This window comes from Ceratotherium simum, chromosome 26 (genome assembly GCF_057802395.1).
Source record: "Ceratotherium simum simum isolate JZ-2026a chromosome 26, ASM5780239v1, whole genome shotgun sequence".
Lineage (NCBI taxonomy): Eukaryota > Metazoa > Chordata > Mammalia > Perissodactyla > Rhinocerotidae > Ceratotherium > Ceratotherium simum.
This window is the reverse complement of record NC_141925.1, coordinates 25,064,826-25,087,145: the sequence shown is the minus strand read 5'-3', so window position 1 is coordinate 25,087,145 and position 22,320 is coordinate 25,064,826. Positions and strand designations below refer to the sequence as shown.

The window sequence follows — 22,320 nt, the reverse complement described above, 5'->3', positions numbered from 1 at the left end:
TTTGTAACATCATTTAGTGGCCTAGTTCCTTCATCTGTAAAATGAGGCAATTAGATGCTAACGCTAACTCAAAAAAGTAAGCAAGAACCAAAGAGACCAACAGCAACAAGGATTTGAACGCATCAGTGATAAATAGTTTTAAAAGCACATGAGATCCTCAATTACCCCTCTGAGAAAGGCAGAACATGATTATTCCCATTTTACAGATAACAGTACAGACTCAGGGAAGAGAAGGGACTTGTCCAATAGCACTCAGGTATACAAAACCAGGCTTTATAATTTACCAACATAAAAGTGACATTCTTCTATCCCATCCACTCTACCAACACTCCAAAGAAAACTCAACTTCCTGTTCCCTCTCCTTTGAGGCAATAAAACTTACCAGATAGAAAGGGGAACGAGGTGGTGGTGGGGGCTGGCGACGAGGCCGGGGACCACTGAACGAGGTAGCAGTGGAGGGAGGGCTGGGGGGACCAGAGCGCAATGTCAGTGTCTCAGGCTCATCCTTGGAAACAGGCAGCCGGGATACCATGGTGACAGGCAAGGGAGTAGCGCCAGATGCCGAAACCACAAGAGAGGATGCCTGGGAAGCTGTGGCCTGTGTCGAGGCTGGGGCCAGAGCCAGAGTCTGAGGTGCAGTTGGGCCCAAGGTGGGCAATGGAACTGGGGCTGGGCTCAAGGTCAGTGCTTGCACTGAAGCTGGGGCCAGGAGTGAAGCAGATGACGATACCGGAGCTAAAGTCAGCGTGTGAGCTGGGGCCGGGCCCATCGGAGAAGCTGGAGCCAGAGACAGCGTCTGAGATGGACCCAGTGGTGGTCCTGGTGCCAAAGACAGTGTCTGGGCTGGAGCTGGTACGAGGGATGATGCTGGAGTCAATGACAATGTCTGAGCTGGAAAGGGCCCCTGGGGGTTCCCTGTTCCCAAAGAGAGTGTCTGAGAAGGAGACGAGCCGCCAAGAGTGGATGCTAAAGTTGGAGCTAAGGCCAGTGTCTGCGTAGAAGCTGGGCTCGAAAGAGGTAACGGACCCGGGGCTGGTACCATAGTTTGAGTTGATGATGGAGCCAACACAGTAGCTGGGCCTGGCACCAGTGAAGAAGCTGAGGCTAAAGGAGTTCCTGGAGTAGGTGATGAAGCCAGAACTGGAACTGGAGTCTGCGATGGAGCCAGTACAGGAGGACCTGGCGATGGAGCCAGGACTGGAAGAGGAGCCAGAGGAGGAGCTGGAGAAGGAGCCAGGATTGCTGTCTGTGGAGCCACCATGGGAGCCAGAGAGGTGGCTAGAGCCTGAGATGCAGAAGGTGGTGGAGCCAGAAGGGAAGCCTGAGCTGGAGCTGGATTTGGTGCTGCCGGAAAAGGACTGGCCAGAGCAGAAGCTGGCACCAGGACAGGTGAACATGCTGGGGCCACGGCTGAGTTCAACCCTGGAACATGTGAAGAGGCTGGAGCCAACAACAGAGGGTGACCAGGTGCCTGAGATGGGGACAGGGATGGAGTTGTGGCCAAACCCAGAGTCAAGGCTGACGCGGATGGGGAAGCCCCAGCTGGTGCCAACGAGGGAGGTCCAGGAGCCGCTGAGACAACAGGTGCCAGTGCTGGAGTCACACTGGTCAAGAGAGCTGGGCCCGAAGCCGAAACAGGCAAGGGGGTTGAGATGGGGATGGTGACTGGAGCGGAGGCTGGGGCAGGAAGCGTAGAGGAGATAGAGATGGGGAGTGAAGATGACACTGGAACTGAGACTGTAGAAGACACAGGACTAGCGAGGGGAGAGGAGTTGGGAACTGGCATTGGAGAGGAGACTGGTCCAGGGAGTGAGGATGGCACAGGGAGAGGAGAAGAGATGGTCAAGGGAGCAGCTCCGGGTGTTGAAACTGTGGAGACAGAGAAGTAGTTAGCCCCAGAATTCTTTCTTGCTCCTTCTATTACCCTGTCCCACCCTTTCCCTTACCCCCCAGCTTCACCTGTTTCCCAAAAAACCTTCACTCCCACACCAGGAGGTCAAAGATTCAAGGAATCTGACATTTCCTTTCCCTCCAAGGTTCCAACAAATATATCTTGGAATTAGGCCAGGGCTCAGTAGCCCAGTTCTGCAGGCCACTGCAAAAGCAATCAGTACACTGATAATAAAGAGATCTGTTGTGACTAAGAAACCCTCAGGGCCACCTTATCTCCCTTCCTGGAAAAAATGCCTGGCCTCAACCACCTGGACTCACCATTGACTTCAGGTGAAGGACTGTGGACCAGCTTGAGAAGGGGCCTGACCAGAGTGGAAGTGGGTATGGGGGCCCGGGCAGTACTCAGAGTAGGTGTTGGTAGTCGGCCAGGGGTTAATGTGGGACGTGGAGTCAACACAGCTGGAAGCCCAGAGCTCGGAGGCCGGGGTGCTGGGGCCAATGGAGGAACAGGAGTCAGTCCATCCCGAGGGGCCTGTCTCACTACAATCTTCACCACGCCTGTATTATTCACCATGGTTGGTGGCACTGCAAGAGGAAGCTACATTGAGGGGAAGGTAGAAAAGAAACAAGAGACCCAAAGGATGGAAGAAGTCCAGGGGCAGGAAAGGGTAGCAGAAAGATATCAGAGATACTGGCAAGGGAAAACAACACTGAGGGAAGGTTGGACAGACAGCAGCCCAGGGTATGCCTGAAGGACCAAGGCCAGTAAGGGCTAAGTAAGTAGGAAGGCCAAGAGCCTCACCCTGGTTAGCAGCAAGCGGAAGGCTGAGGCCAGTGGGGGCAGGGGTGGTGCTGGGGGTCGAAGAAGGCAGCACAGAGACAGGGGTAGGGCCAGGGGTCGGGGCCACGGCCTGGATGAGGGCCACATGGGCAGGCTGGCTGATGAGGTGGTGCTGCCCCCCTGCTGACACCAGGTGCACCACATTCCCTGGGTTAAGGGAAGAGAGAAAGAGAGAGAGAAGCAGCCATCAGCTGGAGGAGGGCAGAGGAAGGGCAAGACGAGAGAGAAAGAACAGAGAGAAGATAACTTTTCTAGAATGACCTCATCCCTATCTTTATCAAAAGACCCCCTCCAACCATTCCCCTATGGCTCCACCCACCCAAAGCTAGGGAAAGAAACATAAAGGCTGACATCTGAAAAGAGCCACAAAAACAAGGGAACAAGGAAGAGGAAAAAGGCAGGACAGGGGATGGGTTTTACCTACTTTGCAGCGGGCGGGGCTGCCCCACAGCAAGCTGGCGCACCTGGGCACCAGTCAAAGTCAGCTTGTTGCCCTGGATTTGGAAGGTGAGAGGTTTGCTTCCCCCTGCACTAGCCACTGGACGTTGTGCCAGTGAGGCCAACTGCCCGATGCTGACCACTTCGCCTGCTATGAATAAAGAAGGGACTTCATGTACACAGAGCTCACTCTGCTCAACGCCATATCGCAGACCCTCATGAGGCACAAGTCTCCAGTTCCTCCAACCCATCCCCTCAATTTACCATGTTCCAACAAACTCGGCCTTGTTCTACAGCATTTGAACTTTTGACATGCTACTCCTTCCAATCCCACTTGTTTGCTTAGCCATCTCCTTCACATCCTCTAATGGCCTGCCACCACACTGAGCTAATCACCACCTCCTCTTCCTACATTGCCCTTTTACCCCAAGTAATTTTCTCTTGCTAGACTTACCACTGTTTACTTATCCATGTGTCATCTCCCCCACTAGACTGTGAACTCCTTGAGGGCTCTTACCTGATTATGAATTACCAACCTTTGGCAACATACCTAATATATATGTTAGCTACCTAGAATTTGATACTCTCATATCCCCAAGTCTTTCTTCTCCGGCTCCACGGCATATAAGCCCTCCTCCCATCTCAAGTCTCTCACCCTCACAGAGCCCTGGGAACTTACAGGGCAGGCGAGCCTGCATATCAGGAGATAGGATGAGGCGCTGTGGTGCAGGAGTAGGAGCTGGCACCGCCGTGGTGGCAGTGGCTGTGGTTGTAGAGGTGGTGGTGGCAGCAGCAGAAGGGAAGGTGTAGCCTGGTGGCACTGTCAGGGGCTTCAAAAGGCTGGAGGAGCCTGGGGGTGGGGCAGGGCTCAGGCGAACAGGGGCAGGTGGGGCCGGCTTCAGAGACAGGGTTGGCGTGGGAGGCCGTGAGGTCCCACTCAGGACCCCCAGAGGGGATGGCAACACTGTAGACACAAAGCAAATACCTCTCAGATATACCCTGACTAGAACCTTGCCCTGCTTCCAGAAGCCTCCATACATACTCCTTTCCGGCCCATCAAAACACCACATCCGTCTCCAACACAGCTTCTCAAACACTCTAATTCCATTACTTCTTCCCTAATCTGAACAATCTGCCTGAAGTACCCCCCAGCATCCTGGCTCCCTTGCAACTTACCCTGGGGGAAAGAACCACTGTTTGGCTGCAGTGGGGGCAACAGAACAGGGCCAGGAGGCCGGGATGCTGGAATAAGTGGGGCTCCGGCAGGCGAGGCCGACACCATCAGTGGTGCTGGCAGCACTGGGGGGGTTGGACCAGGGGTGGGCTGGGCTGAGAGCTCAGGGCCTGGAGGGGGTCGGACTGGGACAGGGCCCAGGGGGGTCCGTGGGCTGTTCACCACCACCACTGTCCGGCCTTCTTGCTTGGGCACTGGCTGCAGCATCCTATGAGGAAAAAAAGTGGTGGGTAGGCAGGAAGGGAGAATAAGGAGTAAGAAAAGAAAGGAATAAGGAAGATGATGCAGAAATACAGACAGAGATTATAAAAGCAAAGCGGGGAGAGGGAAAAGACCCAAAGGAGAAAGACAGAAAGAAATTCGAGATAACCAAAAAGTACCAAACAGAGAGACGGGAAAAAAAAATCTGTGAAAACACAAAAGCCTAGGACCCTCTGCTAGTTATTTTCTCCCGCAATCCATTCATAGTATTTTGCATCCAACCAATGCAAAAGTTGGCCTAGTCTCCAACTCTTTCTTTTCCATGCCAATTTCCCCTGGCCAGCTAGAGCCACTTCTTCTAGGCACCCATACCCCCTTATTCCTCAGCCCTAGAGTACCTGTTGACCTTCATCTTGACTGGCTTGGGCCGAGGTGGGGGGTCAGGAGCAGTAGCCACCTCTAGCAGTACCCGGCGGGAGAGGCGGTGCCGGGGTAGAAATGTGTCAGCCTCGTATCTTGAGATGCGACCCTCCAGGCCAATAAGATCAAACCGACCCATGTCTATCCGCTGGCACAAAAATGAACACAAAAGCATAATGTCAAAGGAACCAGTGTGGCAATGATTTCTTGGATATGACACTAAAAGCAAAGGCAACAAAAGAAAAAATTGATAGATTAGACTGCATCAAAGGACACTATCTACAGAGTGAAAAGGCAACCCACAGAATGGGACAAAATATTTGCAAATCATCTATCTGGTAAGGGATTAACATCCAGGACATATAAAGAACTCCTACAAGTCAATGACAAAAATACAAACAACCCAATAAAAAAATCTGCAAAGGTCTTGAACAGACATTTCTCCAAATAAAATATACGATAAGTACACGAAAAGATGCTCCCTATCACTAATCATCAGGGAAATGAAAATAAAAATCAGTGAGATACCATCATACCCATTAAGATAGCTATTATCAAAAAACCAAAACAACAGGTGTTGACCACGATCTACAGAAATTTGAACCCTTGTGAACTGCTGGTAGCAATGTAAAATGGTGTAGCCAATATGGAAAACAGTGTGGCGGTTACTCAAAAAATTAAAAATAGAATTACCCTACGATCCAGCAATTCTACTTCTGGGTATAGACCCATAAGAATTTAAAGCAGGGATTTGAACAGATATTTATACATCTATGTTCATAGCAGCATTATTCACAATAGCTAAAAGGTAGAAGCAACCCAAGTGCCCACTGACAGATGAATGGATAAACAAAACGCGATATATATGTGTGTGTGTGTGTGTGTATGTATGTACACACACACACACACACAGAAAACGGAATACTACCCCATATTAAAAAGGAAATCCTGGGGCTGGCCCAGTGGCGCAAGACATCAAGTGCACGTGCTCCGTTGCAGCAGCCCGGGGTTCGCCAGTTTGGATCCCGGGCATGCACCGACACACCGCTTGTTAAGCCACGCTGTGGCGGCGTCCCATATAAAGTAGAGGAAGATGGGCACGGATGTTAGCCCAGGGCGTCTTCCTCAGCAAAAAAGAGGAGGATTGGCATTGGATGTTAGCTTATCCAATGCCAAAAAAAAGAAAATCCAATGCACAAAAAAAAAAAAAAAAGGAAATCTGATACATGCTACAACATGGATGAACCTCGAAGACATTCAGCAAAGCAAAATAAGCCAGTCACAAAAGGACAAGTACTACATGATCCATTTATATGAAGTGCCTAGAGTAGTCAAATTTATAGAGACAGAAAGTAGAGTGGTAGCTGCCAACGGATGGGAGGAGGGCAAAAATGGAGAATTATCATTTAATGGGTATGGAGTTTCAGTTTGGAAAGATGAAAAAAGTTCTGAAGATGGATGATGCTGATGGTTGCACAACAATGTAAATGTACTTAATGCCAATGAACCATACGCTTAAAAATGATTAAAAGGGTAAAATTTGTTACGTGAATTTGAACACAAAAACAAAAGTTGCAGGGGAGGTGGGAAGTGGCCAAAAAGAGAGAAGAAATAGGAAAACAAAATAGTATTTAGGTATTTTTAATATGCCAGGCACTTCCAAAAATATTAACACAACTCTCACAAACATACACAGAATAAGGCCTTATAATCCCTATTTTGAAAGCCAAGCAAATTTAGGGTTAGAAGTTAATAATTAGTTTGCCTGAAGGCACATGGCTAGAAAACAATGAAACTAAGGCAATAGTTCCAACATGACGGGAGAAGTAAAGATGCAAAAGGTCAGACTCTAGCCTAAAGAAAAGAGGTGCAGGGGCTGGCCCCGTGGCTTGGCGGTTAAGTGCTCATGCTCCGCTACTGGTGGCCCGGGTTCGGATCCCGGGCGCGCACTGGCGCACTGCTTCTCCGGCCATGCTGAGGCCGTGTCCCACATACAGCAACTAGAAGGATGTGCAACTATGACATACAACTATCTACTGGGGCTTTGGGGAAAAGAAAAAAAAAAAAGGAGGAGGATTGGCAATAGATGTTAGCTCAGAGCCGGTCTTCCTCAGCAAAAAGAGGAGGATTAGCACGGGTGTTAGCTCAGGGCTGATCTTCCTCACAAAAAACAAAAAGAAAAGAGGTGCAGGGTTGAGGTAGAACCCATAATCTTGGGGGCAACTACTTACCTGGAGAGGGTGGACATCAGTGGCCCTTAGCACGAGAGAGGCGGTGCTGAAACAGATGCCTGGGGTGATGAAGGAGGAGGTAACAGGTCGAGGGTCAAACAGGTTTGGATGATTGCAGACTTTTCGCAGCTGCATCAAAATGTTGATGACACTCATGAAATGGCCCGTGGCTAGTGTCTCTTTCGTTCTGGGAGAAAGGAAAAACAAATAGGGCAACCTGACAGTCACTTCTGCTCCAATCTAGGGTCCCAGGGCCCGCCCTCAGTCCTCCCTTACGTAGTCTGTGCCATGAAGTCATCATAGAGACAGCGTTGGCGCTTGGAGAGCCGGCAGCGGATAACATGCTCATACTTTTTAGGCATCTGCTTCTCAACATCCACCTTAACTCGGCGCAGCAAAAAAGGCCGCAAAACCTAAAAGCAAATAAGCAGGAGGCTGACAGGAGAAAAGTGGGCACTGAGCCCCAGCCTAGCCCCTCTAGCTGGTCTTGGCCTGATGATCGGCTGAGCACTGGCTTAGCCCATCAGTAAACACTCATGAAGCCATGCGGCATGCCAGGAACCAACCACACAAAGATGAGTCAGATGCCAGCCCTCCTCTCAAAGAATCTACTGTCTGCTGAAGGAGGTAAGACATAAAGATGATGATACCACAACATAAGAAATGACAGGGCCGGCCCCGTGGCTTAGCGGTGAAGTGTGCGCACTCCGCTACTAGCGGCCCAGGTTCGGATCCCGGGCGCGTACCGACGCGCCACTTCTCCAGCCATGCTGAGACCGTATCCCGCATACAGCAACTAGAAGGATGTGCAATTATGACATACAACTATCTACTGGGGCTTTGGGGGGTAAAAAAAAAAAAAAAAAAAAGGGGAGGATTGGCAATAGACATTAGCTCAGAGGCGGTCTTCCTAAGCGAAAAAAAAAAGAAGAAATGATAAAAACGGGGCCAGCCCCATGGCTTAGCGGTTAAGTGTGCGCGCTTGGCTACTAACGGCCCGGGTTCAGATCCCGGGCGCGCACCGACGCACCGCTTCTCCAGCAATGCTGAGACCGCGTCCCACATACAGCAACTAGAAGGATGTGCAACTATGACATACAACTATCTACTGGGGCTTTGGGGGGGAAAAAAAAGGAGGAGGATTGGCAATAGATGTTAGCTCAGAGCTGGTCTTCCTCAGCAAAAAAAAAAAAAAAAAAAAAGAAATGATAAAAAGGGGGCCAGCTCCATGGCTTAGCAGTTAAGTGCGTGCACTCGGCTACTAGCGGCCCGGGTTTGGATCCCGGGCACTCACCGACGCACTGCTTGTCCGGCCATGCTGAGGCGACATCCCACATACAGCAACTAGAAGGATACGCAACTATGACATACAACTATCTACTGGGGCCTTGGGGAGAAAAAGGGGAAAAAAGGAGGAGGATTGGCAATAGATGTTAGCTCAGGGCTGGTCTTCCTCAGCAAAAAGAGGAGGATTGGCATGGATGTTAGCGCAGGGCTGATCTTCCTCACAAAAAAAAAAAGAAATGATAAAAGGAAGCACTAGGGGCAGAGCAACTAACTATGCAGGAGAGATGACTCAAATTACATTTCAAGGAGTAACTGTAAATTTACAAGATTACAAAAGGAAATTCAGGAGAGAGGCTAAGAACAAAAATTGTGGCAGTCAGAGCAGCATAGAAAACAAAAGGCAAATCTGAGATCTCAGGAGATAAAATCTGATAAGACACAGTCATCGAGTTGACAAGGAAGAAATGAAAGAAGCCAGATAACAATGAAGGAAGAAGTATGGTTAAGGAAGACTTCTTGGTTTCTAGTTTAACTTATGATGATGTGGTGATTGACCAAAATGGAGTAGAAATAATAGGCTATAAAGGCTTGAGATGTTTGACTTAGAACACAGTGAGTTCAAGAGGAACTTTCAATTAAAGACATCAAGTCAGAAACTTAAACATAGGTCGAGTGGTCTAGAGAGTCAAGGGATTAAAAATACAAATTGGAGAGTCTTTAAAGCCTTACAAATGAGTATGCCTATAAGATATGCAAATTGGGAAACAAATAAGTAAAAATCAGCATGCTGAGAAATGTTATTTAAAAGCGGGACAAAAGAACAGGAGCCAAAGAAGACCAAAAAAAAAAAACCAGAAAAAACAAAAATCTGAAGTTGAGGAAAGCCAGGTAAAGAGAAATCCAAGCAGAGACTGATAAACAGTATTACTCTACTCAAAGAATAAAGACAGAAACGTCACCATTAAACAAGTAGAATGATGACTAAGAGGTCACTCAATTTGGCAATGGGTTAGTTACTAGAATGCTGCAGCTTGACAACTGGGGAATTCAGCCTAGCGCTGACTTCCCTCTCCCTAACGGTTTTCTGGTATTGCCCTTAATTCCTCACCATTCCCAATACCCTTGACAAACTGTTACAGGCCCTACCTTGTGTAGGCGTTTGACTAGACCTTCATTGTACTCTTGGCTGCCCTCGATCATGCCAGTTAGGGGGTTAGAGAACCATTCTTTGAACTCGCGATGAGACTGGAAGACATGAGGCATCAAAAAGTGCATCAAGGACCACAGCTCCATGAGACTGTTCTGCAAGGGAGTTCCTGTTAGGAGCAGGCGTCTCTGGCTGCAAAGAGACAGAGGGAATTAGAGGGAGGATGGTCAGCAAGGCCCAAACCTTCCAAGCATCCCACCCTTCAGGCCAAGTCCACCCTCCCACAAATCCCCAACTCTGTCTCCACCTGTTGAAGTTGAGCAGTGACTGCCAGCGCTGTGACTTGAAGTTCTTGATGTTCTGAGCCTCATCCAGAATGAGATAGCGCCAATTCTTGCGGCGGAAGGCCTGGTGGTCCTGCAGCACCAGCTTGTAAGATGTGATACACACATGGAAGGCATTGGGCTTGGTCCAGCCCTGAGGTATCAGGAGAAAGCAGCAGATAGTGGGGTGAAAAGAAAAGAAAGGGCAAAGGAAGATACGCTAAGGTTCTCAAGGGACAGAAATCAGAAAAGTCCTAAGAACAGAATGGAGCAACAGAAAGGGGAGGGAAATGAACTCATCTGAGGAAAGGGCCTAAAAATAAAAGAGGCAATGATGGGGTTGGGGGCAGATCACATGGAGGAACAAACCTGCCGCTTGAGCTTCCTCTCTTTCTGGGCTCCATAGTAAGTGAGGATTTTAAAGCTGGGGCACCAACGTTTCAGCTCCATCTCCCAGTTCAACATCACACTGGTGGGAACAATGATCAAATGGGGACCCCAGTTACCTGTTTAGCAAAAGAATGAGAGATGTACAGCATGGTGACAATAGTTAATAATACTGTATTGCATTCAAAAGTTGTTAAGAGAGTAGATCTTATGGGCCGGCCCCGTGGCTTAGTGGTTAAGTGCGCGCGCTCCGCTACTGGTGGCCCGGGTTCGGATCCCGGGCACGCACCGACACACCGCTTGTCCGGCCATGCTGAGGCCGCGTCCCACATACAGCAACTAGAAGGATGTGCAACTATGACATACTACTATCTACTGGGTCTTTGGGGAAAAAAAGGAGGAGGATTGGCAATAGATGTTAGCTCAGAGCCGGTCTTAGCAAAAAGAGGAGGATTAGCACGGATGTTAGCTCAGGGCTGATCTTCCTCACAAAAAAAAAAAAGAGAGAGTAGATCTTAAAAGTTCTCATCACAAGAAAAAAATTTTTTTGTAACTATGTATGGTGATGGATGTTAATTAGACTTACTGTGGTGCAAGGTATACAAATTTCGAATCGTTATGTTGTACACCTGAACCTAATATAATGCCAATTATACCTCAGTTAAAAAAAAAATAAGATTCTGAAAGAATTTAAACAGAGGAATTTTGGGGCCAGCCTGGTGGCGTAAGCGCTTAAGCGCACGTGCTCTGCTGCCACGGCCCAGGGTTTGCCGGTTCGGATCCCGGGCGCGCACCAACGCACTGCTTGTCACGCCACGCCGTGGTGGCGTCCCATACAAAGTGGAGGAAGATGGGCATGGATGTTAGCCCAGGGCCAGTCTTCCTCAGCAAAAAGAGGATTGGCAGATGTCAGCTCAGGGCTGATCTTCCTCACACACACACACAAAAACAGAGGAATTTAAAAAAAAAAAAAAAAAAGAATGAGATGATAAGGAAATATAAATCTTGGAGTGCTGGTTCCTCAGGTATAACCCTGACCACTCTATCCTAACAGCCCTTGCTAAGAATCCTAGCATCTATGCTGGCCTCTCTATACAGTTACTAACCAAAATCAATGAAGCTAAGACAGCAGCAAAAGAGTGTTGCACCATCCTGCAACTGGAGTCACATTAAACAAGCTTCCCAGGGAGCTGGCCAAGGAGACCCAAGAGGAAGGACCCTGCCTAGTTACCTTTCTCACAAGCCAAGTGGGCAAGCAGGGAAATGGTCTGGATTGTCTTGCCTAGCCCCATCTCGTCAGCAAGAATGCCATTAAGCTTCTTCTCATACATAGTAACCAGCCAGTCCAGCCCAATGTGTTGGTATTCCCGGAGCTGGCCCCGCAGGAGCAGGGGGATGGGTGTCTTCACCTGGTAGGGAGGAAAAGAGGTATCGTGGTGAAACTGAGGCATCTGTTACTGAGAAATAGGAAAGTCAGGATATGAGAAAGCAGAAGCTGGGGCCTGGGGATACCTGGGTAGTGGCCAGGGTGTAGCCCTTGGGCTGGAGACTTTCAGCTGCTGCAGCGATGTCAGTAATTTCTTTCTTAGGGCCTAAAGTGGCGGTGGGCCCTGGGGTGGGAGGTCCACTGCCCCCGTCTGCCTCACTCTGCTCTTCGTCCCGGGCAAGCAAGTACTCCACCCCAAAGTCATCATCTTCCTCCTCTTCCTCATCTGCTTGGCTCTGTGACTGGGACTCCTCTGACTCATCGGATTCAGAGTCCTCTGATTCTGAACTCCCGCTTGTTTCTTCCTCCTCTGAATGCTCATCTTCATCATCCTCGCTCTGCTCCTCAGCAGAGTCTAAAGCACAAGACCAACACTTAGTGCTCACCATACATGCTACTCCAGTGCCTGCCCTCCCCAGCTCCTGCCTTATGACCACACAGTCACCTGACTGACTACTATTATCCTCTTGAGAAGCCTCCTGAGCTTCTGCGGCCCCCTCTGGTTCATAGTCAGAGCTGTTGGCCTCAACTTCATCTTCATCTTCCTCTTCACTACTCCCAGAACCTGGGGCAGAGGCATCAGAGGCATAGGCTCCTGCATACTGCTGCAGTAGCTCCTCCATAGATAGCTCACCTGGAGGAGAAATGAAGGGTAAGCTTTTGGGTACTTCAAGGGGAAGGGAGAAGAGAAGGTCTAAGTGGTGCCAGTTCATTTTACCTAGGCTTCTGTAGTCACTGCTAGGCCCAGATCTGAGGGGAGGCAAGAGTTTACTTTTAGCACCAGCTACTAAAGCCAAGCCCCACAACCTGGGCTAGAACCATGGATAGTGCTGCCTTGCTTTGGGAAGAACAATATCAATCTGATGAACCCCCCCTTTAAGGTCCAGGTCAAACATGGCCAATATCCTCTTACAACTGCCCTCCCCTCCACTGAGCTCTCACATCACTTTGTTTAAACTTCCATCATAACCAGTCATCACGTTGTATTTACAATTATTCATTTTTAAATTTTTGTCTCCAAACCTGGAGGTTCCTCCAAGGGGAATAAAAAGTATCTTATTCATTTCTTTATCCCTGACATTCTCCACAGAGGAGACACCAAGCGGACGCTCAGTAAAATGTCAGGTGAGTGTCACCTTCTCGAGCCAACTCGCTCAGCTCCATGGTATGATCCACCTCCCCTTCCAACTGCTCCTCAGCTGCGATGGTATCCTCTTCATCCTCCGCTAGGAAAGAGAATGAAGCAAGATCAATGGGGACAGAGGCATAAGACACAGTCCAAGTGGAAGAGGTGAGAAAGCCTAAAACATTAGGTCCACACAATTCAAGGGTAAGGGGCAACAGGACAAAGAGAACAGGCCTGACCTTCATCCTCATTGGCGGTGAACTCTTCGTCATCCTCATCTGGACGCCAAGGTTTTTTGTTGCACTGTGTGACAGAGGAGGGTGTGGGCTTTACCTGTAAGGCAAAGGATGAAGAGGGAGAGGGCCTAGGGTTAGAGCAGCAAGAGAAAGCACAATGTTCAGTAAGATGTCACAAAACAGTCTCTCTGTCCCACTGAGTGACAGCTGCCACTGGCACAGTCCCAGGGCAAGAATGCAATCAGAGGTTTTCTTTCAGCACCAGCTACCAAATCCTGGCCCCACTGCCTGGGGGAGGACCTGTGAAAGTGCTAGATAAGCAACTCAGGCCCCCAACACCATCCCCATGCACTCAGACATATGGAGAAACAGAGAGCTTAGATCTAAGAGAGACTTCAAGGTTACCATCCCAGCTCCAAACCTACAAACCAATAACGGAATATTAGTATTAGTATTCTATTTCACAAAAGTAGCAAAGACCAGAATAAGTTAATTTTTCAAGGTCACAAAGCAATTCTAAGAGTAGAACACAGTACATTCTTCCACTACAGCATCAGAAACTCTATCCATCTCAGACTGCAACTTGCCCCAAACCTAGATTCTTCCCTATACATCCCCAAATAAGAGTCAATTGCCCTTAACCATGGAGGGCTTCTGAAAACCAGGACCAACCTTACAGACCAGAACTCAGTCCTGAACCTCTCCCTCTGCTCCCACTCTGAGCCCTGCCTCCACCCTTTCTGCTCATACCTTCAACACCCGAGAAGGCTCTTCTTCACCACCTTCTTCAGGCCCATCTTGGGTGTCGCTATCATGCGATGAGGGGGTTCTCGAGGGGCTGGAAGGCCCTCCTAGCAGCTGAGGGGGGAGGGAACGGAGCAGCTCTTCCAGTGGCAGTTCTCCCTCACGTCGAAGCAGCTCAATCTCACGTCTCTGGGTCTCTGCATCATTGCCTTCCTGTTGTTCTTCAACCTCAATTGTCTCCTCATCATCCTCTTCCTCCTCCTCTTGGGGTTGGAAGTCCCCATCTATAGCAGGAGAACAAGGTCACAAAGTCCACGGGGCCCTGCAAGCCACAGGGTGGGTTTTCAGCTCTGGAAAGGGTACATGAGGAAGAGTAAGAGAGCCAAAGAGGACACACACCTTCATCATCCAGTCGGGAAACCGGGGGTGGAGGGCTAGATGCAGCTGAGGAAGAGCCAAGGCAAGGAGAAGAGCCAGCTTTGCTGGAGGCTAGCGGCTGGTTGAGGCTCTGAGACAGGAGGTCTGAGTACTTTTCAGTTTGCCCCACAATGAAGTCCAGATGCAGGTCCAGAGCTTTTTTGCGCTTTTCCTCGAGTCGGGACTGTTGCTTGAATTGCACCACCTGCCACAAGCATGAAATGGATGGGTCACCACGATAATCTCTTATTCACGTACTCTTTTACCCAACATTTAGGGAAGCCTCCCCTATGCTAGGCTCTGGGCTGGTTTTTCAGGAAGAGCTAAATGACCTTAAAGGTGCTTCTGAGGAAAGCACAAAGGGAACACAGGGAGAGAAGAGCCAGCTTAACCTTAGGCAGTGGGAAAAGATTTGCAAATGTATCTGGAACTGAATCTTAAAGACTAAGTAGGAGTTCCCTAACTGGAAATGAGGAGAAAGGCATTCTCGGCAGCAGAAAGAGCATGTGTAAATAGCCAGGGATGTGCCAAAGAAAGAACGTTTGAAGTGGAAAGAAGGAAGGGAACTGGCAGAGACAAGACTAAAAATGTAGACAGAAGCCAGTTACTACTTGAGAAACAATTACAATTTAATATATGGAAACAATTTAATTAATGAGAACTCTGACAGTATTTAAGCAGGTAAATGGCACCAACAGGTTTTAGAAAAAGCACGGTGAATGCCCTGCAAAGGAAAGATAGCATAGTGGGGTCAAGAAGTTCTATTAACGATCCCCAAAGGCAGGACCCATATTTTTCCACTGGACTTCTTTCTTCTTCATAGCCCTCAATCCTAGAAAGATCCAACGCACCACAGAAATGTCATTCGAGTTGCTTGAAACTGTAATATTCACGCTCTCAAAGAGAAGTTTTCATCCTTCCTGCTACCATACTATCCAACAAACCCAATGCATTTCCCTTTCCCAATCCTTGCTGCCTACCTTCTCCACGTTGCTCCAGAACTGCCTGACATCCTTGGCCATGGCGGAGGCGATTCGGCGCAGCTTGGCCTGCTCCTCCCTCCGGGCCCGCTCCTCTTTCTGCCGCTGCTCCTCATGGTGCCGGATCACCATGCGCACTACCTGTAGGAATGAGGAACCAGTGTGAAAACACTCCAAGGCCAGACGCCTGACCCCTCCCCAAGTCAAGAGCAAAGTGAATAATCCAGGCCAAAAAATCTGGGAAGTCTGCGCTTGCCTCTTGAGATTATGGGCATTAATAAGCACCCTACCACTGATCTATTTGGTTCCCTTCCAACCAACTGACCCCTTAAAGAAAAGCAAATCTGAAAAAGAAATGGAAGATAGGCTCAGTAGAGAATATACCTTGCGGGCCACACCCCGTTTCCAACGACGCTCTTGAGCAAAGTCAGCAGAGAGCCACTGCATCTCCTCGCACAGATAGTCCCAGTGGCCTTTGGGGCGGGGAGGCTCAGGTACTTTAGGCAGCCTCTTCAGTGACCAGAAACCCTCCTTCCGCAGCTCAGCAATCCGAGTTTCAATCTCAGCCTCCTAATGAGGGAGGGCTAGGTCAATCAAGTTACTAGACATACACTCCACCTCATGACCACAGCTGAATTCCTGAGCACTGACTATGTATAGGCATTTACTGGACTGTTTTATGCTCAAGTCCACATACCAATCCTACAAGTAGATATTATACTCTCTTCAGGTGAGTAAAAAAAAAACAACAGGGAGAATAAGTGATTTACTTGAGACCACACAGCCAGCAAGTGTAAGAGCTGGGAATTAAAAATAGGTCTAATAACTCCAGACATCAGATTTCACGCTCTTTCCATTATTTCACACAATCTCCATGCCCCATGAATACAGACGAGGACTTGGGAAAACATCCCAAAGGAAGCTTCCCAGAGAGACAAGGAGTGCATGCTTCCTTACTGACTCTTGATATAAGGGATCTTCATCACTGGATAATTCTATTTACACAAGAGTATGTTCATGTTTAGAAACTGCAATAAAACCCAATTTACACAATCCTATTTTACATTTTTTTTAATTTTACATAATCCAATTTTATTGTATCTAGTTTTTTTTTTTTTTTTTGGTGAGGAAGATCGACCCTGAGCTAACATCTGTTGCCCATCTTCCTCTTTTTGCTGAGGAGAGTAGCCCTGGGCTAACATCTGTATCCATCTTCCTCCATTTTTTAGGTGGGACGCCACCACAGCCTGGCTTGATGAACGGCACATAGATCTGTGCCCGGGATCCAAACCTGCGAACCCCGGGCCCCGGGCCACTGAAGCGGAGCGTGCAAACTTAACCACTATGCCACCACGTGGCCCCAGAATCCTATCGGTTTTTAAAAACTACTATTTTTATAAAAATGTACTTTCCTATGGAAAATACTGAAAAATTACATACAAAAAGATTAACAATGGTTAGTATAATAAAACGATAACATTGTTTCTACACTGAATATATTTCATAAAGAAAAAAACGAAAGCATTTGAAATTTATTTAACACAGGTGACTTAAAAACTCAGGACAACTGCCCTCATTATGCTTGTCCTCTCCTGACAAAAACTAAATCAGAGGAAATAACAGCCAGAGGTGAGACAGGGAACTAAATGGCCTAATGGTGAAGGAAACATGAAGAAAGACACGGGTATTAGACCAATGGCTCTCAAATTTGAGTATGTCATCAGAATCATCTGGAGGGCTTTTTCAGACAGATTGCTGGGCCCTACCCCTACAGTTTTAAACTGGTAGCTGGAAGAAGTATACCAAGAATTCGCGTTTCTAACAAATTGCCAGGTGATGCTGATGCTGCTGGCCCAGGGCCCACACGTACCACTGGAAAAGTCTAACAGAGGCTATAGGACAGAAATGAGAAATAGAAACCAGTACATCTTAAGAACCTTACACTTTACAAAGCATTTTCATGTTTATTTTCTCCTTTAATTTAAACCTCTTAACAGCCTATAGACTATTAAACCATCCCTATTTTATAGAAAACAAAGTGAGGCTCAGAGTTCAAACGACTTGCTCAAGGTCATATAAGTTAAGGCAGAGCCTATACTCTAAATCCATGACAAGGAAAGAAACGTAAAATACCCATGGGACATAGGAGTTCAGGGAAGATTCCCAAGAATCTTCATGGGTCTTCCTAATACGTACATGCTTGGCCTGCTCTGCAATCTCAGCATGGCTCTTCTCCCACTTTGGGCCCTTGTTAGCCAGGTCAGCAGCCTGGGGTAAGGTAAGCCCCTCCAGGGGCACTGGGGCACCATCTGGGGGCCCTGGAGGTCCATCCAGAGAGGAATCTTGAGCTATATGCTGGGGGGAGATGCCACCTGCCCCACTAGAGGCTGGGGAACTGGATGAGGCAGGGGACACAGGATTGCTGCCTGTCATGCCGTCCGACACCACCTAGAAAAGGGGAAAATGATAGATAAAATGAATGCTTAGCACTGTACCAGGAGTTTTAAGTACATTATTTTGTTCTATCTTCACAAGAAAAAACTCTGGAGTCAGGTATCAATCTTATTATTAGAAACACAAACATTTGGGATAACGTTTTAATAAGGTGCTCAAGATGGCAGAGCCAAATTTATAGTAGATGCTTGGCATACAAAAGAAGTTATAGCCTGACATTTATGCAGTTCCCAAATTCAAGACTACTACTATAGCATATGATTTCAAATTTTAGTGATCCTTTCAGAACCTCAATGATTTCACTCACATAAACAACTCCCTATTTTTCCTTTCTTTTCATAACAAGTATGGCAGATTCACCTATGCAAATAAAAGTGAACTACCACTAAATTCAAAGGGCATCAAAAAAAACCAAGATCTTCTAAACCTCTTTATAATCATCACCAGTCTTGGTAGTTTCCTTTACTAGGCAGGTAGGCTGGGGGGGGTGGTGGTTACTGTTCTCAAACACCCATCTATTACTTTACAAGGCACTGCACAAGCAATAAGAAGTAGAGAACAAAATCCTACTTAAATGTGGATAGTGAGGGAACTCATGAAATTCACTCCAGCACACAAGCCTCAAAGCGTGCCACTCAAATTCCTACCTCAGTTAAATGACAAAAGACTTTATGTCACAGAATTTTTCAGCTGCTCAGGAAAATTATAAATATCTAATCCATAACCACCAAAAGCCTACCATATGCAAACGGAGGTCTGTTTGGTTTCAAAAGCCATGATTTTTTTTCCTACCCCCTGCATTTCCTTATGAGAGAAAAAAATGAACACTACACACCATCCATAATGCTTACCTTGTTCCACTTCTGAAAGAAACTGAGCTATTCTCAAAGCGCACAGTCTTAGAAGCATGTTGCCCCAAACTCCATTTCCAATCTGACCTAATTCAACCTTTCACAAGCAATGAGGAGTTTCCATACTCCTAGAGATCAACGTTACACTAACGTCAAGTAGAATGCGAGTATCCAACACGCTTGACAGCCCACCTCAACACCAAAGACTGTCCAAACTCAGCTACCCAGGTAGCCAGGATCATGCAAATATTGCTAAGATCTGCCCCATTTCTTCTGCCTCAGAGCCAGTAGCCCACAAAGCAGAAGCAGAAAAGGAACCATCTAAACTTTCAAACCTGTGTCTGCAGGATTGGGAGCTGAGGGTGAGCAGGGGAGGGGCTGCTCTGCATGGTCCCACTCCCAGGCTCCTCTTTGGATGCCTGAAGAATGACTGGGTTGTTGTCACCACTGCTGCTGGCCGAGGGGCTGGCGTCCGGCTGCAGGGCATGCTGGGAGCTGGCCTCATTCTGGGCCACCGGCCACCGGGACCCGCCTTCCAGGGCCCGGGGCCCACTAGGGCGTCCCAGCCTCCGCTCAGGTCCACCGGCCTCTGGAGCACCTAAAGTGGGGGTAAAAGAGTAGAAATCAGATTTTAAAAGATTCAGTAATCTTTTAACAAACGAGAAATAACATAAAGAATAAAGATAAATGAACACTGATTATAGCCTACATTTCTTGAGCATCTACTATGTGTCAAATAGTTAAGTACTTACTTGATGTGTTCTGTAATCCTCACATCTACCTCATGAACCCAGTACTTTTCATGCTATAATAAATGTTTATTTAGTTGCTTCTACATACTGAGGGTAGAACCATGCAGAAAAGATCCCCTAAATGGAGCTTACATTCTAATATTTTCTCTATTTTATAAGGGAGGAAATCAGGACATAAAGAGGCCAAATGATTTGCATAAGGTCACACAGTAAGGAAGTGGTAGAAGGAGGACTTAAACCTAGGTGGTCTGATGCCAAAACCATGGCAAGCGCACTAGTCTTCTTTGTAGAGTCAGGATGATCAGATCTTTCTCTATCCATAGGCCCAATTCTGTTGTTGCACCATTTTCAAACCAGAAGTATTGACCTATAATTTCTATCACTAATTATCTCCAACACCTCTCCCATTAGCACCAGTACACAAAATGGTATCTGAACTCTCACCTGTGTGAGCTGAGACCACACTCCCTGTGAAAGTCTGTACTTCCACGGTGCCGCCGTACTGAGGAGAATCACGCCTGAAACAAACAGAGGGGAATCACACCTGAAACAAACAGAAGGGGAGAAAGCAGCAGTGATGGATCAATCCATATTTACCAACATCCATCAAAGCCTTCTTTACACCAGATGTTGAAGCTTTTAAATATACCCAAATCGGTTCAAAGGCTGAAGAGAGTTACAGTAGTAGGAAAAGCTTACATTTCAGAAAAACGAAAGCAAAGCATGTTTTGTGAAAATACAATTCCCTAGGGACATAAGATTCTGGCTCAGGGAAGGAGCAGGGAAATGAAGAAAAAAAAAAAGTTTAAAAAACTTAAGTGTAAAAAGCTCCAACCACTGAGCGTAGGGCAAATAACAATGCAAAAAAAGCTGTCACATCCACAAGCTCAAAAGGTGCTGGCTGCCTGGCAGCCTGCTCCCCTTTCCAGGGAGGGCTGAACATAGCCACAGGAGAATCCAACCTTCCTCAGGTCAGGGTCCTGTGACTCCTACACCTGCACCATGAGACACTTCCCCAAACACAAGAACTACAGCAGGAGACTAGAGGTGTAGTCAGATGTAAGGAAGGCCACACAGCCAAGAACCATGCCCGGAAACAGGTAGGGTAAATCCACACAAGGCCCGGAAGTGTTTCCCCAGTTTAAGGAAATTCCTTAGCCACGGTGCTGCCTTTGATTCACTCCCTCCTCCACAACAGCTAACCAGAATCCAAGAAGCTTGAACTCTTGACCTCAGGCTTCATTACTGTCTCCCAACCCCTCCCAACAGACTGACCCAGCGTGACCCCTGACCTCTGCCCCTAGTTGCCACTAGCCCTAAGATAGGCCCGCCCCCTCCTAGACTCCCACCCCACCCAACGTGTGCGACACATTGGGGGAGGGGCCCGCGCGTGCGCGGCTGGAGGCGGAGTGAGCCGGCTGCGCGCACCGCCCGGGGGCTCCCGCCAGAACCCAAACCCACGCACACAAGGGTCGCAGGGCTGGGAAGCCTCTCATCCCTGCCTGTCAGGGAGCCCCCCACCACCAGACCGAGAAACGCTGAGATAAGGGAGGGTTCGTGGCTCCAAGTCCTGGCCCCTGACTGCATACGGTGGGCGCGCGCCCCGACTACTTGTCCCACGCCCCCCTTCCTCTTCCCGCGCGCCCCTCAGCGGGGGGGCTGGGGTTGGTGGGCGGGCAGGAGCGCACCTGGGTCTGTCCTCTCAGGGCTCGCTCGCTCGCTCAGGCACGCGTGCGCAGACGGGCGGGAAGGGAGAGGAGACGCGCCCGGGCCCAGTGCTGGCCGGCCTGGCCCCCCTCAGCCTGTCTCTATGGGCGCGCGCCGACAGCCTCGCGCACCGGCCCCGGGGCCCCGGCCGAAGGTGCGCGCGCAGCACCCCGGGAAAGTGGGAGGGGAGGCGGTGGCGGAAAGATGCGCGCGCAGTCACCCGTCAGGGGAGGGGTAACTGTGGAGCGTCCGCCATCTTGTCTCCGTCTCCTTACCTGCGTCCTCGGGGGCGTGCGCACCACCCCCCCTCCCACCGAGGAGGGGGGAGGGCCCCCTCTTTGCCGCCGCCTTCGCGGCCTTTAAATTCCCCTGGGGCCCGCGGGTACTGCCACGGCCTTGCTTCCACTGCCTCCTCTCACGGCACAGATATCCAGGCGGTGGGTGGGAAAAACGGGAGACGCTACTCCCAGCGAACCGCCGCCGCCGCTTCCGAGGCCTCACCAAAATGGCCGCCGCCGTCTCGGCCGCCACCACCAGCACCAGCACCACCACAGCTCACTATCGCTACCGCCGGCGCGGCCCGTCCTCTCGCGAGAGACAGTAACTGCAGGTTGGGGGAGCGGGGAAGCTCGCGTGCTAGCGTAGGGCGCTGCTCAAAGTGCAAGGCAGGCTGGGAGATGTAGTCCGCCTGGAGGCTCCGTGGCTGCCCCGCGGCAGAGCGTCTTTACCCTCCGGCACAGAAGCTGCTGCTGAGGCTGCGTTGCGGCTGCCGACTCGGACCAGCCACTCCTTTTCAATAGATCACCCAGAGAGCTGAAGCAATTTGTCAGGTACTTTCAGCAAGTTAGCATTGGAGCCTGGGCCCCTGGATTCTCACAGCAGTCCACTTATATAGAGCTGCTTCGTTTTACACAAGGTTGGTATTCCCAACAGTTCCCAAGCACCTATGCCATCTGTTGGCCAACCTTCCAGGTTAAGAATCGCCTTTGAGAGTCTGATACCCTCACCCCAGAATAGCATAATAATAACACCTTCTACTGAGGCCACTTTGTGCACTGGTTATTTCTTTTAAGCCACAAGAATACACACACTCTCACAAAATTTACCACCACAGCCCACCCCAAGAGCCAAGTTAGAAAGCCCTGGTAAAGCTCTCATCAGCTCC

At 48.9% G+C, this 22,320-nt stretch overlaps 1 protein-coding gene and 1 non-coding gene across 6 annotated transcripts in view; both read right to left on the bottom strand.

The window, feature by feature from the left end:
* SRCAP (Snf2 related CREBBP activator protein) overlaps nt 1-21,725 on the bottom strand; it is a 35,526-nt gene extending 13,801 nt beyond the window's left edge. Inside the window, exons 1-25 of one of the 5 annotated variants that reach the window (XM_087417322.1) lie at nt 21,431-21,725; nt 19,893-19,992; nt 19,032-19,294; nt 17,588-17,839; nt 15,776-15,961; nt 15,392-15,532; nt 14,394-14,616; nt 14,001-14,278; nt 13,254-13,347; nt 13,025-13,114; nt 12,334-12,522; nt 11,915-12,243; nt 11,634-11,811; nt 10,385-10,521; nt 10,000-10,169; nt 9,692-9,884; nt 7,535-7,671; nt 7,259-7,445; nt 5,006-5,175; nt 4,349-4,614; nt 3,852-4,136; nt 3,159-3,323; nt 2,696-2,881; nt 2,212-2,478; nt 383-1,869 (exon numbers count right to left, since the gene is read on the bottom strand). In XM_087417322.1, coding sequence (XP_087273448.1) covers nt 383-1,869; nt 2,212-2,478; nt 2,696-2,881; nt 3,159-3,323; nt 3,852-4,136; nt 4,349-4,614; nt 5,006-5,175; nt 7,259-7,445; nt 7,535-7,671; nt 9,692-9,884; nt 10,000-10,169; nt 10,385-10,521; nt 11,634-11,811; nt 11,915-12,243; nt 12,334-12,522; nt 13,025-13,114; nt 13,254-13,347; nt 14,001-14,278; nt 14,394-14,616; nt 15,392-15,532; nt 15,776-15,961; nt 17,588-17,839; nt 19,032-19,085 — 5,664 coding nt within the window. In that variant the 5' untranslated portion in view covers nt 19,086-19,294; nt 19,893-19,992; nt 21,431-21,725. Of the gene's footprint in view, nt 1-382; nt 1,870-2,211; nt 2,479-2,695; nt 2,882-3,158; nt 3,324-3,851; nt 4,137-4,348; nt 4,615-5,005; nt 5,176-7,258; nt 7,446-7,534; nt 7,672-9,691; nt 9,885-9,999; nt 10,170-10,384; nt 10,522-11,633; nt 11,812-11,914; nt 12,244-12,333; nt 12,523-13,024; nt 13,115-13,253; nt 13,348-14,000; nt 14,279-14,393; nt 14,617-15,391; nt 15,533-15,775; nt 15,962-17,587; nt 17,840-19,031; nt 19,295-19,892; nt 19,993-21,136; nt 21,374-21,430 lie in introns of those variants that run through there. The other 4 variants (XM_014794514.2, XM_087417323.1, XM_014794513.2 and 1 more) reach the window with 4 other exon arrangements.
* Nucleotides 13,437-13,565, bottom strand: LOC147913626 (small nucleolar RNA SNORA30/SNORA37 family). The gene has a single exon (XR_015548650.1). It is a non-coding gene; the product is annotated as a small nucleolar RNA SNORA30/SNORA37 family (small nucleolar RNA).
* Nucleotides 21,726-22,320: the final 595 nt, after the last annotated feature.